The sequence below is a fragment of the Anolis sagrei genome, chromosome 5, assembly GCF_037176765.1.
Source record: "Anolis sagrei isolate rAnoSag1 chromosome 5, rAnoSag1.mat, whole genome shotgun sequence".
Taxonomy (NCBI): domain Eukaryota; kingdom Metazoa; phylum Chordata; class Lepidosauria; order Squamata; family Dactyloidae; genus Anolis; species Anolis sagrei.
The window spans coordinates 100,218,381-100,240,702 of NC_090025.1; the positions used below are offsets into that span (position 1 = coordinate 100,218,381).

At 40.5% G+C, this 22,322-nt stretch overlaps 1 protein-coding gene across 1 annotated transcript; it reads left to right on the forward strand.

The window, feature by feature from the left end:
- Positions 1–739: 739 nt before the first annotated feature.
- LOC132775421 (uncharacterized) lies at positions 740–22,079 on the forward strand. Its single transcript, XM_060776161.2, has 5 exons — positions 740–894; positions 10,539–10,694; positions 15,028–15,265; positions 18,638–18,717; positions 21,262–22,079. The coding sequence occupies exons 1-5, from the start codon at positions 813–815 to the stop codon at positions 21,399–21,401; spliced, it is 696 nt and encodes a 231-aa protein (XP_060632144.1). The 5' UTR covers positions 740–812; the 3' UTR covers positions 21,402–22,079.
- The last annotated feature ends 243 nt before the right edge of the window (positions 22,080–22,322 follow it).

The window sequence follows — 22,322 nt, forward strand, 5'->3', positions numbered from 1 at the left end:
GCAGTTGGACAAAAGACAATGACGACCAGAGTAGGAAAGGACAATGACGATGCTAGACGGATCATGGATTTATGAATTGGCAAAGATTGACCACAATATGATTTTATTGCTGCGACTGTATTGTTTAGATTGGTTTAATTAGTTATAATTGTTGACGTTATATTGTAATTTTGTATATTGTATTTTGTGAATTGTCGGGCATCAAATTGTGCCTTTTGTAAACTGCCCTGAGTCCCCCCCTAGGGGGTTGAGAAGGGCGGGGTAGAAGCACCCCAAATAAATAAAAATAAATAATAAATAAAAATACTATATATATCTCTTCCTGTTGTGAAGGTTTAGAACATTTCTGACTGGGTTAAGAACATAAGCCCTTGGAATTAGCCATTACACATGCCTTAAAAAGATAAAGTAACTTGTATTGTAACTCACTGCCTAACAAGGTCTCGTTCATTTAAAATCAATCAATACTGTAAGGAATATGGAAGAAATGACTGTTTCTGCCCAGGTCCATAAAACATTTTTATTTCCATTCCTGCAGGTCTTTGAGAGGTTATCAGAAATGTTCCGAATACCTTAAGGCCTGTTTTGTTGCATTGTAGTTCAACACACCTTGCAACTTTGTGCTGTGCATGTACACTGCCGGATTATCTTGTTTTTCTTGCTTCTTAGCCCCATTTCTTGTTTGCAACAGGAAGCCCCTCCCTTCTCCCCCTCCCATCCTCAAAAGAAAACATGTAGCCCAAGTAACTGTCCATTCAGTTGGCAAAATAACTAGATTTGGTCATAGGATATCCATTGAGACATTTCGCATCATGAAGCTGAGCCTGTTCTTGTGTTTTGTTGGCTGTTTGGGATTAGGCTGGGCAGTTCCATTGGAAGGCCTTGAAAAAATCAGTAAGTATTACTTCTTTACTTGGATTTGAATGTATTAGCAAGAGTGTCAAATTATACACACTAATGTACAGGGGTTCATAACTAGTGTATCACAACCTCATCCAAACAACTAAGGTCATAGACCATAGAATCATGATATTTTAGTTATGGAAACTAAAGCTCAGTTTCATCTCAGATATAATAATAATTTCTTATGATGTTATCTATCTGTGAAGAGGTTTATTGAAAAAAATATTCATACTAGATCAAAATTTCTGTCTATATTTGTCTTTGTGGGTAAAGCATTACAATCCAGTTTCAAGCCTAGGTCTGGGGCAGAGATACCTTTATGCTTCTTGATAGATAATGTATACCAGAAGGGATGTGTATCGCTTTTGGTTGTGCTGGACATCTTGACAGCTTTGGATCCTTTAAACTAGGGGTCCTCAATTTTTTTAAACACATACAAAGATTATCTAGTCAAAGAGAAAGGGCAATGGATACTTAAAAGCAGAGAAGAATCTGGGTTAAAAGATTGGTTCAGTTTTTTCCAACTACATGACAGATTTAAGAAGGATGCAAAAGTAGGATTTGCCTCTAATAAATCAGAGTTAGAAAGTATCTTCGAGAAGGGCAACAAAGGCCTAATATCCAGGCTTTACAAATATATTTTAGAATACAATTTAGTAGATAACCAAATAAAAACCGTTATGATCACGTGGGCCAAAGATGTAGGGAGAAATATTGATCCGGAAGAGTGGGAACATCTTTGGAATAAGGGTTTTAGATTCTCAGTGGCCAGCTCAATTAGAGAAAATATGTTTAAAATGTTTTACAGAACCTACATAACGCCAGAGTTACTAGCCAAAATAGATAAAACAGGACAAGGGGCTTGCTGGAGATGCAAGAAGGTGAAGGGATCTTTTCCCCATGTATGGTGGACCTGCAACATAGTTAAAGAATTCTGGAAAAAAGTGGTGAAAGAAACAAACAAAATGATTAGCAAAAAATCAAGAAAAACCCAGAAATGTGCTTATTAGGAATATTTAGAAGTCATATTAGCGCAGGAGATGAAGAAATTTGTCAGTATTGTTTTGTCGCTGCAAGATTAACAATAGCTAAAACATGGAAGGGGGGAAAAGAGTTAACTATAAAGGATTGGAGAGATAAATTAGTAGATTATATCCAAATGGCCAAACTGACAAATAGCAGCAGAGGAGGTAATAATGAAGAATTTGTTATAAATGGAGGTTGGCAATTGGATATCTCGAAAAGAAGACAAAAGTAGATTTGAAGATCGCCATAAAGGAGATTCAGTGAAAGAAAACATGTGGGTAGTTGTGGGTTAGTTATGTGATCCACACGGAGTGGTGTCGGAGGTCATGGGGGTTGGGTTCACGGGTGTGGGGTTAATGTATTATAACTGTACAATCAAAGTTGATTTTTCATATGTTTAACGAGCACTGACTGTATACTATTCTGTAAACTTGCATACTCTTTTGTATATCCTTTTTTTTCTTTTTTTTGTTTGTTTTTTATTTATTTCTGTTTTCCTCTGGTGTCGGTTTTGTTTTCTGTATGCACCGTAAACCAATAAAAAATAAAAAAAAACAACAACAACACACAAATGAAAAAATATATATTTTTAAACAGAGGGCCAAGTCACAGTCCCTCAAACTGTTGGAGAGCCGGATTATAATTTTAAAAAAACATGACTGAGTTCCTATACACACTGCACATATCTTATTTGTAGTGCAAAAACACCTAAGACAATACAATAATTAAAATGAAGAACAATTTTAACAAATATAAACTTATTAGTATTTCAACGGGAAGTGTGGGCCTGCTTTTGGCTGATGAGATAGGATTGTTGTTGTTGTTGTGTGCTTTCAAGTCAATCCAGACTTAGGTTGACCCTGAGCGAGGACTGGGTAAATGACCTTGGAGGGGCATATCCGGCCCCTAGGCCTTAGTTTGAGGATTCCTGCTTTAAACCATGATATTCCCTGGGGTATCTTGCTGGGATGGAACTTGGAAGCTCTGCTTTACAGTGGCTCAATCCATCTGAAGGGGTGAATTCAGAATGTGGTCCTGTTGTGACCCACAGCTCAGTCTTTTGATTGTTGGCCTGTGGCATCCCTCAGGGGTCGATTCTGCCCCCCCATTCCATTTAATATATACAAAACACCATTGTGAAAAATTGTTCTGAGTTTTGAGGCTTGTGTCATTAGTATATGGTCAACACTCAACCCTATTACTCCTTTCCACCATGAGCCAAAGAAGTTGTTTTGGTCCTAAACTCATTTTTGTTACCGGTAATACACTGGATGAGGGCAAACAAATTGAAATTTAACCATCAGAGGTGCTCCTGGGCAGTGGAAAGGCCGATCAGGGAATAGGGATTCAATCTATGTTAAATGGGATTACACTTCCTGTGAAAATGCAGATCTGTAGCTTTGGTATGGATTAAATTTAGAGCCTAGAAATTCAGTTCAGTGGTGGCTAGGATTTTGAACAGTTAAAGGTTTGTGCGAGAAGGCCTTACTGGTACATTATTTAAACTATTTTTATTCATATCATGATCTGATCACCATGCTCAATATATCCCATATGCATGGGGGTATTGCGGTAACAAAACAAAAGGTTTGCTAAGGTAGACCCTCTTTCACTCAGACTCAGCCCCCCCCCCCCGAATCAAACTCAGCTCCCCCCGAAACAAAATCCTGGCTACGGGCCTGGTGCCCGCTATACCCATTCTTTTGACATCAGATGTGACCACAGTTACATGCCCTAATTACATCCCAGCTGGTTTGTTGTAATACACTCTGTGGTGGTCTGTCTGCAGATTTTTCAGAGACAGATTTTTCAACTAGACTAAGAGCCGCCGCAAACTAGCCTCCTGCGGGAGCAAACTGTACCAGCACGTCCATGACGTCATGATACTGCGCCTCTCTCTCCGCCCCTTTCTCTGCCTCTTTTTCTGTGCCAGCGTGGTTTTTCCTTTGCTAGGGCAGCATTGCCAGCGTACTCTCGTTGTTGACAGAATTCAACAACAATTGCAGTTGGTTTCCAGGCACTGTTTTAAATACTAGTTATTACCTATAAAAATACTCTATGGTTGAGGTTCAGATTTTTATGCCTTACAAACCAACCTATTTCTTGATGTCTGCTGGGGATGGCCATCTGTCAGGGGTACTTTGATTGTACTTTTCCTGCATGGCTGAGAGTTGGACTAGATGGCCCCTGTGGTCTCTTCCAACTCTATGATTCTATGATTCTCTCTGTCCTAGCATCCAAACAGGTATATCTGGTGGGAACATGGGAGACAGGGCCTTCTCCTTGCTTTTCCTGAGATCTGAAACTATCTTTTCAAAGACGTCCAATTGACACCATCCCTATTTTCCTTTCACAGACAAGTAATACCCAAAGGCTAGTCTCCATTTTCTAGTGAAGTCTTATTTGTTTTCTCCCCTTATGCCATTGGAAATCTTGGACATTTGAATATACCCAACCAATTTTCTTTCCCAATTTTTAATAAGCAATTCTTTCCCCCTCTTCCAAGAGTTTGCTATTGTGATTCTTGCTGCCACAAAACTATGTTGGCAAATTTCTACATCTTTTTACCAGTTTTTTCCCTGAAACAAACCCAATAAGCACACTTCTAGGTTTTTCTTAATCTTAATAGTCATTTTGTTCGTTTCTTTAGTCACCTTTTTCCAAAACTTTTTTTAACCATCGTACAGATCCACCAAACATGGAAGAAGGTGCCTTTCTGCATTTTGCATCTCCAGCATTCTCTCCTTTGGGTTTTATCTATTTTGGTCATTAATCCAGAAGTTATATAACTTCTATAGAACATTTTATACATGTTTTCCTAATAGATTTTTTTTCTCTATTGAAAATTTAAATCTTTTTTTCCCATACATATTCCCAATTATCCAAATCTATATTTTCCCCTAAGTATCTGGCCCAGGAAATCATTACTGTTTTATTTAATTCTGTTCCAGGTTATACTCTAGAATTTGTGTAACCTGGAGATCAATCCCTTATTTTCTTTCTCCAAAATATTCTCCAACTCTGATTTCCTTTTGGCAAGCCCAATATTATTGTCTTTCATAAATAACCTGTAGTTGATGATAACAAAGCCAGTCATTTACACCTAGCTCTTCTCCCTCTTTTAGTTTCCATTGTTCTCTTTCTTCAGTTAAGTTTTCCCTATAAGTTCTCGATTCTTCATTATATGTTGGTTTTAACACTGTTTCCAAAGGATGCAGCCATAAAGTTATTTTCTGCTCCATCCCTTCCTTGTATCTTTTCCACATCGCTAGAATGCCAGCTCTTATGGGATGCCTACTAAAATCTTTCTCGTCCTTCTCTTTTCCATACCATAAGTAGGCATGCCAGCCAAATCTTAGGCAGCATCCTCAGACTGTGGCTCTTCAGATGTTTGGGCCTCCAACTCCTAGAATTCCTGACTGTTGAATAAGATGGATAGGGCTTCTGGGGGCCCATATTACACTACCATATTAAATCCAGATTATGTGCTTTGAGCTGGATTAGTTGGAAGTGTAGATTCATAATCCAGATAATGTGGATTGCCTGCTTTGATAATCTGGATTATATGGCCATGTAAAATGGGCCTTGGAGTTGGAGGCCCAAACATCTGGAGGGCTGCAGTTTGAGGATAACTTTAATAAGGGATCAAAGAGGCTGCTAGCTATGTCTAATGTGTGAAACAAAACAAAATATTGAACCTTAGACTGATATTATCTATACCTTATATACTCAAAACTAGTTTCCTTTTCACATGTGATTGAAACAGTTATTACCCCTTATATAATGTTCATGTAAAATCCTATTAGGCCACCTTGAGAACTAACACATGTAACCAAAACAAGAAAGAAGACATGGAAAGGGGAGGTATGAAGGGATGGATCTCTTATCTTCTGTACTCATCACCACCACAGGGTTCCAAATACCTTCAAGGAAAGGCATCTTGGCAGTGTAGGGTGGAGTGCATTTGGACAGAAAAATGGTCAAGCAAGAAATGCATTAAGTACTTTTCCCCTCCTGACCTTTGCACAGCTTTTCATGTTATACAATCTCTAAAGTTGTTGTTTTCTTTTTTTTAAAAAAAGAAAAGATTTAGAACATTGATTTATACCAGAATACAGTTTTATTCAAAATGATAGCATAGTTTGATCCTTGCTGTTATCAATATTTGTCCCCACATGCTCAAAGATTTGAGGACACTTGGGCTCTCTTGAAGGACAACAGATCTTTGGGTGTAACCTGAATGAAACAGATTGTAGCTAGTTCTGATGTTGATGGAAGTATCAATACATTGTTCATATGTTAAGCTTTGACCATTGAAATTTGTATACTTTGGTTAGAATCATAGAGTTGGAAGAGACCTCATGGGCCATCCAGTCCAACCCCCTGCCAAAAAGCAGGAAAATTGCATGCAAAGCACCCCCAACAGATGGCCATCCAGCCTCTGTTTAAAAGCTTCCAAAGAAGGAGCCTCCACCACACTCCGGGGCAGAGAGTTCCACTGCTGAACGGCTCTCACAGTCAGGAAGTTCTTCCTAATGTTGAGATGGAATCTCCTCTCTTGTAGTTTGAAGCCATTGTTCCGCGTCCTAGTCTCCAGGGCAGCAGAAAACAATCGTTTCAGGCCACACAAATAAAAGTATGAATTAAAGCCAGAGAGGTAGCAAAATACTGTATTCAGTTAACAAGACAGAAACTCTCCAGGTATGAGTGGACCTATGAGTGCCTCAGAAGCTAAACAGAACATTATCAGAGCCAAACTGCATATGATGGAATGAACCATCTTTGTCTCTATGTAGCTGCCTCATTAAGTCCTAAACTGAGAATATGTTTGCAATTTTTGCATAAAAGGAGAACTGAAACCTTTCTTTCACCATCACCACATCTCTTTTGTCTAGTTTTTTGCAACGGGATAGCAAATAATGTGTAAAATAAAGGAAACTATATATACAGGGGCGGCTCAACCTATTACGCAAAGTAAGCCTTTGCAGCAGGCCCGTAGCCAGGATTTCGATTCGGGGGGGAAGAGTGAGTTTGTTTCGGGGGGGGGGGGGGTTGAGTCTGAGTGAAAGAGGGTCTACCCTAGCAAACCTTTTGTATCGTTACCCCAATACCCCCATGCATATGGGATATATTGAGTATGGTGATCAGATCATGATATGAATAAACATAACAGTTTAAATAATGCACCACTAAGGCCTTTTCGCAAACCACCATGAGAATTTCGGGGGTGGGGCTGAAGCCCCCCAAGCCCCCCCCCCCCCGGCTACATGCCTGCTTTGCAGTATAGTTGATTTTGCCCAGGGGCGCTCTTGAGGCCCTCTTGTGGGAAAATACACCTTGACATATGCTGGGATGTATAGTTCACCTAAAATCAAAGAGCATTCTGAACTCCACCAATGATAGAATTGAATCAAATATGGCACACAGAACTCCCATGACGAACAGAAAATACATATCAGTGATTGGTTGGTGGGGGGGGGGGGGCAAAATACTGTTTGCTTACCGTTGAAAATTACCTAGGGCCGCCTCTCTCTATATATATACATTTTGACATTATAGATAGAAAGAGAGAGTGCTTCATCCGCTGAACCAGATGTGAAATAGAACTGACACATAAAAAACAACCTGGGTCCCCATCATTATGCAGGCAGCAAGAAGGCAGATTTGTGCAGTGCCTAACATGATATGTCTGGCCCATATAGAACTTGGCATTGTTACTTTTTTTGAACTGTAATCTCTCAACCAATCTTTCCCAGAATCTTTCAACCAATGTGATATTCAACCTTGAGTCCTCTGTGATGTGTTGATACTTTTTGGCAAGTAAAATACTGTGGAATAGTTCTGCTGATAGTAGGAAGTGTGAAAACTTATTGGTTCAATGCAACTGTGCTGAAGGAACCCATCCTCCTTCAGGATTTAAAACTGCATGTGTATTGGTCAGTCTCTCATCACTTTAGACTGGCAGCTGAGCTGTTTCTGCTTTTCAGCTTTTTGCCAGAAAGAACGCACAATGGACCTCCATGCACCTTCTTACTGTGACACCAGAGGCACTCCAAGTGGCCAGCTTCTGGTCAAAGGAAATTTAGCATAATGCCAAGTTTTTAAACTTTGTGGTTTTTTATACACTATAACCGTATTCTCAGTTTGCTTCTGACATGATAAATAAGTAAATCAGAAAGAAAATGAGCCCTCCATTTGCCTCATTGTATTCCAGCTGGTGAATCTGAACAGCTTTGGTAATTCGTTCAAAAAAGCCACACACCCCTCTCAGATTGGAAGTTATAAAATGAAAACTATACATACATTTTTTGGCATCTCATTGGGACGTTGTTTATCATTCTTTTGCAAAATGTGAATCTCCATAACCATTTGGGAAATTGGATTCATAAGCTTTTTGAAAAACTACTGGTCATTGGAAAAGTGTGACCTTGTTATAAGTCATAACCTTTGAAAAATTATGTTCACCAGCATTCATGCAAGGCAACTAGGTATCTCGGCTGTTAAACGGGTGTACCTAGGTATGTCTTTGAACTGCTAGGGACAAAGACATGCCAATGCACAAAAACACATATGTAGCAGAGTTTCAGAAGTGTTCATTTAGTTGCTCCAAAAAATCTACTCTCCCTTAAAATATATTTGCCTTTAAATCATGCTCTCAAGAAACAAACTAAACCATCTTCTTTAAAAGTAACAAAGTTGGTTTACTCACAAACTTCATGTATACAGCATACAGGCACTTTGCTTATGATTCTAGTTACAATAGGATTTTAAGTAGTTTCTCTGTTTAGGGAACATAGGGCATCTTCCTTAGAAACAATAGACCATAGTCCAAAGCATAAGTGTTCTTTGAAGTCTAAAACATACTGTTACTTCAGTCTTCTAAAGGCATACAGATGGCTTCTACTCTCTCTCAGAGTCCAATAGCTTCTATCTCTTTTAAGAGTCTAATGCAAAACTGATCTAAAATGGAGTCTTAGTCCTGAACATCTCTAGTTGTGATCATATGGTCTCCAGCTCCTCCCACAACAAAGAGGTTAGGTAAAATGGCAAACCAATACACACATACAAATACAGTAAGCAATTATATACACACTGTAACAAATAACTAGTGGAGGCTTGAGAAGATTGCTATTTCCAACACATTTAGTGCAGTTAGGCATGGGAGATAAAATCTGACACATGTGATACTGTATGGCAATCTCTAGCAAGAGTTTTGGTGTGTGGTGTCATCTGTGCGCAGGTGATGTCCAACTCTGTCACTCCTTCCCACCTGCTACTAAGGAGGCTGTTCAAGTCCTGGACCGGTGCTTGGCAGCTAACGGACTGGATGAGAGCGAACAAATTGAAATTAAATCCAGACAAGACAGAGGGCCTCCTTGTCAGTCGCAAGGCCAAACAGGGCATAGGGTTACAGCCTGTGCTTGATGGGGTTACACTCCCACTGAAGGCGCAGGTTCACAGCTTGGGAGTGATCCTGGACTCATCGTTGAGCCTGGAACCCCAGGTTTCGGCGGTGGCCAGGGGAGCTTTTGCACAGTTAAAACTTGTGCGCCAGCTGCGCCCATACCTTGGGAAGTCTGACTTGACCATGGTGGTCCACGCTCTGGTTACATCCCAAATAGATTACTACAACACACTCTACATGGAGTTACCGCTGAAGACTGCCCGGAAGCTCCAACTATTCCAACGCTCGACAGCCAGGTTGCTTTCGGGCATGGGGTACAGGGAGCACACAACCCCGCTGTTACACCAGATCCACTGGCTACCAATTAGCTTCTGAGCACAATTCAAAGTGCTGGTTTTAACCTATAAAACCCTACACGGTTCCGGCCCAGTTTACCTGTCCAAACGTATCTTCCCCTATAAACCATCAAGGACTTTAAGATCTTCCGGAGAGGCCTTGCTCTCAGTCCCACCAATTTTGCAGTTGCGCTTGGTGGGGATGAGAGACAGGGCCTTCTCTGTGGTGGCCCCCCGGCTATGGAACTCTCTGCCCAATGAGGTTAGGTCTGCCCCCTCCCTCCTGACCTTCAGGAAGAAACTGAAATCCTGGCTTTGGAATCAGGCATTCGCAGATTGATGGATTGAACCGGTAAAGACTAAGAGTTATTGGACCACAATGTCTGGATTGAGTTGTATGATGTTTTTAACTTGGCGAACTGTCTTTTATATGTATTTTATAACTTATTTATTATGCATGTTGTTTTTAAAATGTTATTTATTGTGTAGCATTGACTTTTTGCTGTTGTTAGCCGTTATGAGTCCCTCCATGGAGGTAGAGAAGAACGTAATATAAAAGTTCTAAATAAATAAATTTGTTCATCTGAGCACTGGATTTTAACGGTGATACAGTGGGGACAGAGGGATAACCAAATAGACAGATACTTCTTAGGTTCTCTGCACTATGGCCTTGGCAACAGCTATTTCAAACTCAAAGAAGAGACACTTGAAAAGCTACGGTTTGCTACATAACCTTTGTTGCTTTGCTAGACTTCCTAGGAAAGGCCATATGAGAAATCATATCACTTCTGAGACCAAATATATATCCTAATATTGCTTTAATTTCTTTTATTATATCCTAATATTGTTTTAATTTCTTTTTTCCCCAGCACTGGAATTCTTTCCTAACAACAGCATGCTTTTGACAAGCTACATGAGTACCTACTTCATTGTGAATGTTCCCAAGTGTGTTAGCCCCAAAGGTTTTTCTCCTGTCAAAGTCAGATTAGCAGTGGCTCAAGTTCCAGACACAAGCTCTTTGCCAGGTATGGGATATGCATGGATGTATGTTATGTAACTTTTTTTTGCAATGTGATTTTTTATTGATAAAGTATGGGGAGTGAGAATGTAGAAGGGGCCTATAGTTTCTACAAGTGTTCTCTATATTTAAAGCTGGGGAAACTGCTTTGTAATTCATTTGCATGTAACTGAACAGATGGGACATTTCAGTGCTGAATTATATAAAGACAAGGAATAAATTTAGTAATATATTTGTTTAAGTATTAATCTTAGCATTTATATATATATATATATATATATATATATATATATATACACACACACTAGCTGTACCCGCCACGCATTGGTGTGGCCAACCGTCCCTCCCTCTTTCTCTCCTTTCCGTCCTTCCTTCGCTCCCTCCTTCCTTCGCTCCCTCTTTCCTTCCTTCCTTCCTTCCTTCCTTCCTTCCTTCCTTCCTTCCTTCCCTTTTCCCCTTTTCTTCTTTTCTTCTTTTCTTCTCTCATTCCTTCCTTCCTCCCTTTTTCTTTTCTTTCCCTTTCTCTCCTCTCTTCCTTCTCTAGCTATTTCCTTCCTTCCTTCACTTTTTGCTTCCATCTTTCATTCCCTCCCTCTTTCTCTCCTTTCTTCCTTCTCTACCTTCCTTCCTTCGCTCCTTCCTTCCTTCCTTCCTTCCTTCCTTCCTTCCTTCCTTCCTTCCCTTTTCTTCTTTTCTTCACTCATTCCTTCCTTCCTCCCTTTTCCTTTTCCTTCCCTTTCTCTCCTCTCTTCTCTACCTCTTTCCCTCCTTCCTTCGCTCCCTCTTTCCTTCCTTCCTTCCCTTTTCTTCTCTCATTCCTTCCTTCTCTACCTCTTTCCTTCCTCCCTTTTCCTTTTCCTTCCCTTTCTCTCCTTTCTTCCTTCTCTAGCTCTTTCCCTCCTTCCTTCGCTCCCTCTTTCCTTCCTTTCCTTTTTTTCTATCCTTCTCTCCTTCCTTTTCTACCCCTTTCTCTCCTTCCCCCCTTTTCTTTTCCTCTCTCTCCTTTCTTCCTTCTCTACCTCCTTCCTTACTTCCTTCACTCTATGCTTCCATGCTTCCTTCTCTCCTTCCTTCCTTCCTTTTTTCTTTTTCCCCTTCCTTTCCTCCCTCTTCCTTCCCTTTTTCTGTATTGTCATTTAGCTTTTTGTGAGTTTAAAGTCCTTTCCACTGTTTTTTTTTTTTGCGAGGGTTTATGAGTGATGGTCACTCATTGGTCTGTTAGGGGTGTTGTGTCCAAATTTCATGTCATTTCATCCAGTGGTTTTTGAGTTATGTTAATCCCACAAACTAACATTACATATCTATCTATTTCAAGTCAAAACCAGAGTAGAAAGTTGCTTTCTGTTGTAATGAAGGAGAAAATACCATAGCCACTAGCATACATGACTTGAGCTGGAAATACTTTTCTTATCTTCCTTCCATCAGTCTGGTAGAACTTCATAGACAAGCAAAACTGGATGGACAGGAACGTCAGCTAAAAACTCTTCTCCACCCAATCTGCACTCCATTTTTCCTCTCAGCCCTCCAGCACTGCTTCCTTTTGCTCCAAAATGGCAGCTTACAAAGACCAAGGCCTCAATACACAACATAACAATATACTTAAAGCAAATTAAAACAGTTAAAGCAGTATTAAAACAAGCAGTATTTGCAAGTGTTTCCGCTTAGCAAGAAGTAGTGAATAAGGGAAGGAATACTATAAAACTTCTCTTAGTCTATTGTAAGGTTTGTATTGCATTTAGGGCCCAATTGGGAATCCCTAGCCCATTAACTCTCGCACGACATTTTGAGGTTCATCAGTGTGAGGCTAACATATGAGGGATGAGCCTTTTCTGGTGGCATTATGCAGTTTGAGCCCTAGATGATCCAAAGAACCCACTTGTTGTTCATTCGTTCAGTCGTCTCCGACTCTTCGTGACCCCATGGACCAGCCCACGCCAGAGCTCCCAGTCGGCCGTCACCACCCCCAGCTCCCTCAAGGTCAGTCAGAACCCACTGGCTCCCAACAAATAATGGACAAGAACTTCTGGCTGGGTTCCATGGGCCATCTACAGTGGGCACGGAATATGCTGCTGTGATGGCAACACAAGAAGCTTCCACATGGTCAACACTTTCTCCCAGCTTCCTGTCAAGCTGGGCAGTGAGGCGATGGGTTCCCCATGCCCCTAATGATGGTTGCCAGATTGATTAACTCTTGCACGACATTTTGAGGTTCATTGGTGTGAGGTTAACATACGTTCAGCCTCATCAGATGGGCTTTTTCTGGTGGCATTATGCGGTTTGAGCCCTAGATGATCCACAGAACCCGCTGGCTCCCAACAAACAATGGACAAGAACTTCTGGCTGGGTTCCATGGGCCATCTAGAGTGGACATGGCATATGCTGCTGTGATGACAACACGAGAAGCTTCCACATGGTCAACACTTTCTCCCAGCTTCCTGTCAAGCTGGGCAGTGAGGTGATGGGTTCCCCATGCCTCCCAATGACGGTTGCCAGATTCATGACAACATGTGGCAATTCCAGTAGCCCGTGTGACAAGTTTGATAGAGCCCTGTATCTGAAGCACACCATCCAACTCCTACTGTTGGACATATGAACAGGGAAATAGTAGCTGGTCTTAATGTTTGAGAACAATATATAGTCAGGCATAAGTCATTTCATATATAAGTTGAGGGCAAGATTTAGGGCTAAAATTATGGATTTTAGCATGACCCATAGATAAGTTGAGGAGAAGGGTATTCCTTGGAGAAGCATAAATGGAATGCTGCCACAGGGGGTCAGCCACCCCTGGCCACCACCACTTTCCAGCCCAATCATTAAAAAAAAGCCAAAAATGGGTCTGCAGCAGAAGGGCTCTATGGCTTTAAAATATTCTCCTGAGATGGTCCAACCTTTGTGCCTTTCGCCACTCAACTCAGAAAGAGAATTGTTGCTTTTTTGATCAGAATTAAGATATTGTTCTTACAGTGATCCATGTAACCCATTGACCCAACTCATTTTTTGAGTTTACTCTAGAATTATACCCAAGCAAGTGTATACTGTAAGTTCATTAAAGCGTAGGCAGTTCCTTAAATAACTTCATCCCAAATTATTTATAGCAGTAGTTTTTAATCCTTTGTTCAAGCCACCTTGCACTCCAGTTTTAGAAAAGGTAAGGAATAATGGCGCTGCATGCAGTCATGCCAGCCACGTGACCTTGGAGGTGTCTACGGGCAATGCCGGCTCTTCGGCTTAGAAATGGAGATGAGCACCAACCCCCAGAGTTGGACACAACTGGACAATGTCAGGGAAAACCTTTACCTTTACTAAGAAATAAAGAAAGAAATTGATGGCCTTACATACATATAGAGCACAGAAATTATGTATCCCATCTGTATTTATTTCTCAGCTGAAAACAATCTTTCACACTACACATTCTAGATACTCAGGAGAACCTCTCTTTAGCTGAAACTCTACTTTGTAGAGTCGGCAGAATTATCGATGATCTTCTAGCCCAATCCCCAGCCCAATTTACACTGACCACTTAATGCAGTTTGAAATTAAGAGTACAACTACAGCAGTTGTACAATAAACACCCACAAAAGTGTGCAAAAGGAAGCTCTTAATGCTCTCTGGTTTGTGTCATCACCACCAGAGCATCAAACTGGTTCTAGGTGTACCCTGAAATCACTTTCTTCAATACTGGTTTGAAACTGCATTAAATGGACAGTTTAGATGTGTCCTCTCTTTTGTGTCCTTTTTTTAAAAATGAAGTTCCCCGAAATGCCATTGTCTGACACTGCTTTGTTGACCAAGAAGCTTGAATTTAATTTTCATTGCTGTTCTAGCCTATTCAAGTTTTTGCATAAGAGCTAATTCAACCATGTGCAGACCTTGCATGATAGTCTTCATGGGTTCTTCTAATTCAGCCTTGATGGGACGGAAGTTCCCAGGTCTGAATGATCCATGATGGTGGCTGGTTTTTTTAAAAACCAAATGCAAAGAGAAAAAAAGACAGAGAATGCTATGAAAAGGATTAAACAAAAAGCCTTTCTTCATGATATCCTATGTTTCTATAACCACAAACTACATTATTGCTGGACCTATAGAATGAAATCACACATCACTCTTTGTATTTGAGATCCAACATAGCACTAAACTACAACTGGAAATCAGAGTTCAAATCCCCATGTAGACATGGGAAGTCATTTGAGAAACTTTGCCTTTGCCTCTAGCCTCAGAGGAAGGCAAGGACAACCCCTTTCTAAACCATATTGCCAAGAAAACCCTTTGGGGTCATCATAAGTCAGAAATGACTTGAAGGCACTCAACAGCAACAGCAACAACTTTATTTATTTATGCAGGTGTCATAGATACCGACGACATTGCAAATCTCCGCAGAACACCTCAAGCAACGATATATTTTGCTGGAGAATTTGATAGTGTCTCCTGTAGAGCAACCAGGGATCTTCTCGTAATGGACATGGATGACAGCCAATTTGAGCTGATCACGGTTTTAGGCTACCAGGTGGGAGCAGAATTTTGCCGTCAAACTAAAGGCCCCTACTGCAATCAAGCCCTAAAGCCCTCCACATATTATAGGTAAGTACAGAAACCAATTGAGGCACATGGGCCAAGGTCTTAAGGCCCATAGTAAATTGCTTTGACATGGCAGAGTTTCCTGCAATGCTAAACTGAATTTGTTTCAGCAACACCGGAGATGGATGGCATCTTGTTATAAGCTGTCGATTTTCAGTTTGTTTGTTTGTTTGTTTGTTTACAGTATTTATATTCCACCCTTCTCATCCTGCAGGGGACTCAGGGGAGATTACAATGTACATATACATGGCAAACATTCAATGCCATAGGCACACAACATATATAGACAGACACACAGAGGCTATTTCACTTTCCAGCTTTCATGAGGGTATTCTGGCCACCAGGGGAGCTGTCGCTTCACCGTCCATGTGAGACACTGATGGAGTACTTCCTCATTCTTTGCTTGTTTGCTTGCTGGAGATTTTAATGGCATCTAAATTAGTTAGAAACTAAGTTTTACTAAGTACATCAAACACACGTCTTAACACAGCGAGCTACAAACAGGAACAAGTGGAAAACGAAAGTCTGTCTGCACACCTGCTTATCTCTCTTCACTCTGATGAGACAAAATACTCCCTTCTGTTCTCAGCAGAAGCATACATTATCTCATTTCTCTCAAGGTTATATAGTCACAGCCTCAGTAATAAACATCCAGCATAGCAATTTCTAACGCACAATAGAATCCATCTTGGAAATACATAGAAACACATTTAAAACACACATATATCTAAATTAAACCTGACAAATTATCCTCCCCGCATAATGTCCTACTTGACAGATGCAACTGTCTTTCGGGCTGTAAAGATCGACAGCAAGCTACACAGAATGGTCGGAAGCTCACTCCGACCCGGGCTGGCTTCGAACTCATGACCTTTCGGTCAGTAGTGATCTTAATGCAGCTTACTCCCAGCCAGCTGCCCCACAGTCCCAATTACTCTTCTGCATAATGGCGGGAGGAATTCTGGGGGTATTAATCTAATAATAATAATAATAATAATAATAATAATAATAATAATCTTTATGTATACCCCGCCACCATCTCCCCAACACGGACTCGGAGCGGCTTACATGGGGCCAAGTCCAAACAACAACTTCAATATAAAAATACAAATTGCAGTAAAATAAACAACATAACATTAAAACATAAAAAAACAATATACACAGAGCATAGAAACCAAACATAATGACAAAGAGCGGGCCGCATGCACATAAAATGATTTAAAAAATCCGGGTGAGATAAGGGGGCAGAACTAATTATAAGGGAGAACTCATAGAGAGACAGGAAAATAAACAAACCTTTGTACGTGGGGGATAACTTTCCCAAACTCTGGTTCTTTTGATGTCTTTTAAGAAGAGGTATGTGACTGTGCAAACAGTGAGACAAAGGCAACGAAGTGCTTTATCATACAGGGCTGGTAAATTGCAGTTACAACAGGACGACAGTGTCTCAGACTAATACCTACAACATACTGTAATGTCATGTCTTTCCTGTTGATGATTTGCATTTCAGTCCTTAGTGGAACTCATCTTTTCATTGTCAATAGCTCCCAATATTGATGTTCCTATACTGTCCCTAGTACAATTGATCCCTTCCATTGCAGTTGCAATATTCCACCAGTCACATAGTATAAGTCTCCCACTCACTGTTCTCAAGCAGAGTAAGGTTGCCTTCACTCCATTTGTCTTTTCTGTTATATTTATTTTAGTACTTGAAAAAATGTATTGTATTACAGCTACAGCAAAAAAATATAATGAAAAGATGCACATGTACTCAGTAGAACATATAGGAACCCTTAGTATGCCAACCAAATTCGGTATGATTGTTGAGACAGTTTTAACTAGTGGATTTTAACGTTGAGATATTTGATTTTAATGCTTTTGTATGTGTACGGTATAAATATGTTTCGGCATTGAATGTTTCGGGGTGAGAAGGGTAGAATATAAATGCTATAAATAAATAAATAAATAAATAAATAAATAATACACAGGCAGGAAAGCAAGGTTAGCGAGATTTATTATTATTATTATTATTATTATTATTAATAATAATAATAACAACAACTTTATCTATATACTGCCCTATCTCCCCAAGGGGACTCAGGGTGGTTTCCACATATACAAAATAATACAAAAATATACAATATAAAACAAAAACATCGGCATAAACTGTTAACACAACATCTACATTAATATCAATTTAAAACCAGTTCCGCTCTCTTCTTCCTGCAAAGTAAGCTGCCAGGGGCAAATATTTCAATAAGGGTCCTGGACTAGTACAAGGAGAAGGGAAAATGGGGCTGGCTGAACGCTACAGTGCAAAGATCAGTCTCAGCAATGGCCCTACTAGGGGACCGAGATCACTCAATTCCTAGGGCTGAGAGTGGCGGTTAACAAATGCAGCAAATAAAATAAAATAAATAAATTCCAAGGACTATAAAAAGGGTCTGGACCCAAAGAAAAGGTGCCCTCAGATGACAGGGAACTGGGGAATGGATGGGGTACAAGGCCAAGTCCTAACTGTTTGACCAAGGGCTTGAGACTAGTCATTATCGAAGGCCTGATGAAGCCACCAAGTCTTCAAGTTCTTACGGAAGGAGGTGAGGGATGAGGCCAGCCTTATTTCCTTGGGGAGGGCATTCCAGAGGCAGGGGGCCACCACTGAGAAGGTCCTCTCCCTTGTCCCCACCAACTGGGCTTGAGACGGTGGTGGGAGTGAGAGGTGGGCCTCCCCGATGGATCTTAGTGTCCGCACCGATTCATAGAGGGAGATGCGATTGTGGAGATAGGTGGGGGCCAAACCGTTTAGGGCTTTGTAGGTCATCACCTGCACCTTGAATTTGGCTTGGCAACTTATCAGCAGCCAGTGGAGCTGTTTCAATAGGGGCATTGAGAGACTATGGAAGTGGGATTGTAGAACCCCACATTGCCAAAGCATACCATAGCACAACTGCAGAGAAGTAGGGTGACGATTGTTTCTATACTGATATGTTTCCATTTACTTAAATGGCATCATTGCTGCCAAACAACATGCGGGTGGGATAAAGCCCTAAGTCAATATACCCAAAATTAGAAAGTCTCCGGAATTTCCTAAGCATTAAAAAAGAAGTGCTTCCTCCAAAGAAGCACTGACATTTTACGACAACTTTTGGGGCAGAGTTTTGGATTTCGACATATTTATTTAAAGTACATTTTAGAACCTGTGAAGAAGGTGGAGCGAACGTCCGATATGTTAAGGTCAAAGCCTACTCCACAGATAATAATTATTTATTTATAATAATAATAATAATAATAATAATAATAATAGAGCTGTGTATGATACTGTTTTCATACTTTAAAGTGTATCTAATCCCCCCCCCCTTTCTATCCTGTCTCAAGGGTGAATTTCTTTTTTCTGGACGACAAATCTGCAATAAGAGCTCATACGGATTGGTCAACAGCTTTACAAACTAAAAATGGTGAGTTTCAAACCAGATGAAGGAATCGTAACAGAAAAAGTACTAATAAGATAATTGCTTGATTTTGTGAAGGAAAGATTGTTCTGGTTTTTTTGTAAAATATCTAGCGTCTGAATTTCCTACTGCAATGTATCATAAGTGCTCCTTGACTTATTGTAGAACCATTGATCTGCCGTTTGTGAGAAGAAAAACAAGTAATATAATGTCAACTCTATTGGCAATAGTAAAGTAACATCTCTTGAGATTTGGGTTATCCCTATGTCATTTATTGTTGAGACATGGGTCCCTGAAACTAATTTGCTATCTCTCCATAGATTACAGTCAGTTTCTATTCCAACTTCCAAAACACATACTGGAGGCTATCTATGACAGTGGCAGCCTTACCATACTTATTTCATTCAATTTGCAAATCTATGTTCAACCATTGGCTAATTCTTCTCCATGATGCATACAAGTTCTCCTAATTAAGGGCATGTATTTTGGTTCACTACATTGTATCAGGAGCTCAAGATGGCACAGTGGGTTAAACCGCTGAGATGCTGAACTTGCTGACTGAAAGATCTGGGGAGCAGGGTGAGCTCCCGCTGGTCTCCCCAGCTTCTGCCAACCTAGCAGTTCAAAAACATGCAAATGTGATTAGATCAATAGGTATCACTCTAGTAGGAAGGTAATGGCGCTCCATGAAGTCATGCCGGCCAAATGCCCTTGGAGGTGTCTACGGACAATGCCTACACTTCGACTTACAAATGGAGAGGAGCACCACCCCCCAGTATCGGACACAACTAGACTGAGTGTCAAGGGGAAACCTTTAACTTTACAATTTACCAATGTTTATTTTTCATCTACATTATTAGAAATGTAAGTCTCAACAACATTTGGAACAGTCTATCCCAAGCATGGACAAACCCATGGGCTGGATGTGGCCCCTTGGATCTATCTGAAATTTTCATCCATCTAGAGCAGGGGTCCTCAAACTACGGCCCGGGGACCGAATACGGCCCTCCAAGGTCATTTATCCGGCCTTTGCTCAGGGTCAACCTAAGTCTGAAATGATTTGAAAGCACACAACAACAACATCAATCCTATCTAATCAGCCAAAAGCAGGCCCACACTTCCCAGTGAAATACGAATAAGTTTATATTTGTTAAAATTGTTCTTAATTTTAATTATTGTCTTGTTCTAAAGTGTTTTTTGCACTACAAATAAGATACGTGCACTGTGCATAGGAATTCATTCTTTTTTTTCCAAATTATAATCCGGCCCTCCAACAGTTTGAGGGACTGTGACCTGGCCCTTGGTTTAAAAAGTTTGAGGACCCCTGATCTAGAGTGCCAGTATCCCTCTACAAGGCTCCTGCCATGTGGAGATTTTAGCACTAGAAAAGATGCTTTGCCCACATCTATGGCAGGCATCCTCGGGGTTTGTGAGGTCTGTTGGAAACTACACAAGTGGGGTTTATTTATCTGTGGAATGGTCAGCATGGGAAAAAGAACTCTTGTCTGTTTGAGGCAAGTATGTATGTTGCAATTAGCACTGAATGGCATTGCAGCTTCAAAGTCTGGCTGCTTCCTCCCTGGGGGAATCCTTTGCTTGGAGGTGTTAGATATATAAACCCCACTTGACTCGTTTCCAACAGACCTCACAACCTCTGAGGATGCCTGCCATAGATGTGGGTGAAACGTCAGGAGAGAATGCTTCTGGAACATGACCATGCAGCCAGAAAGCTCACAGCAACCTAGTATAAAGCATGTTTTATAAAGCTGCTTTGAGTCCCCTCGGGGAGATCGAGCAGCCTATAAATAAAGTTATTATTATTATTACTACTACTACTATTACTACTACTACTACTATTTGAAACACAAGGTGAGTTCACAGCAGACAAGATCACTCTGCTGGTTGTTGTATTGGATCACACGTCGGACACTTCCCAAGTGTCTAGGACTGTGTGATGTATCAGCTAATAATGCATGCAGATCCCAGTAAGGTGGCCTTCTGCAGCTGGCAAATGGTAATTTTGTCAGCGCCGATTGTGTTTAAGTGCATGCCAAGGTCTTTAGGCACTGCACCCAGTGTTCCAATCACCACTGGGACCAGCTTGACTGGCTTGTGCCAGAGTCTTTGCAGTTCGATCTTTAAATCCTCATATTGTGTCAGTTTTTCCAGTTATTATTATTATTATTGACACAAAAGCACAGTATGTCACAGCAAACGAGATCTATATGCTGGATTTCGTATCACAAAATCACAAGTCGAACACTTCCCGAGCGTCTAGAACTATGTGATGTATTTTTGAATGATGCGCACAGATCCAAGTAAGGTGGCCTTTTGCAGTTGACAGATCATGATTTTGTCAATGTTGATTGTTTCCAAATACTGGCTGAGATCTTTTGGCACGGCACCCAGTGCACCAATGACCACTGGGACCACCTGTACTGGTTTATGACAGAGCCTTTGCAGTTTGATTATTATTATAATTTATTTATTTATTTGGAAACTTGTAATTTCTTCCTTTCATTGTTATAACTGTTTCTGTTTGCATTTTAGTGTCGGATCATGAATCTGCTGATGTGATGTTTGGAGGACGAGCTGGAGGAATGATCGTAATCACCATTCTGGTTTCAGTTGGTGGGGCTGTCCTAGCAATTGCCTTAATCGTAGCAGTAGCTCTTTCAAATAAGAAATAACATGTCAGGAAAGTCAGCAGGAAAGTGAAAGGACTGCAGAATGTGAAACAAATAAAATATTAAAGAAATAGACATGATGAAGAATAAGAAACATAATCAGATGGAAACGTATATTTATATTTGATCCCATAACAACTTTACAGATTGATTGCTGTCTGCCACAAATGTAAGGCCTCTTCACTCTGTTATGCTGTTGAAATGTTTATTTGAAAACGTAAGGGATGAATGTTAAAAATATGCTGGATGTCTTCCTGTCAAGAATACACTGTTGATGAACCTGGGATTGCGGCCATATGAAGAAAAGAATAAATAACAGTTTTGCATCATAGAAGCTGCATGTTTTCATGTCAGTAGTGGACATACCAGAGAATTATAAGAAAGAAAACACTCACAACAGATGGCTTCAAGTCGACCACCTTCTATATGTGGAAAGTGTGCAAACTTCATGGCTATCTTGTGGAAACTCAAAGGCAGACAAACTTCCATACAATGAGAATTTTCCAAGTTTGAGTTTGAATAGTTTGGATTTCTCACTAAGTATTGTCTTCTGTTTTTATGAAGTAAGAAAGGTCACTATTGTCCTTCATTACGTTAGGCAAAAGTTTGTAAATGTCATCATGTAAAGTACTATAAATAATTATATCCTGATAAGTTCTGAATTAAAGAATTTAAAGTCGATCCTCGTTGTGTTCTTTAGCTTTGAGTTGCTGGTTTTATGTTGGCACATTCCCTATATTTTGTAGAGTTGTGTGCGGATCTGTTTTCCTTCGTTACATCCATCCTTTTGTTACTTTTGTTAGCTTCGGAGCATGTAACAGGAAGCCCCCTCCCAGTACGAAAATCAGCTTGACGTGAAAGCAAGTGGGAGATGATCCCAGCTCCTCGCCTACTTTTCATGAGCAGCCTCCTTACTTTGGAAAG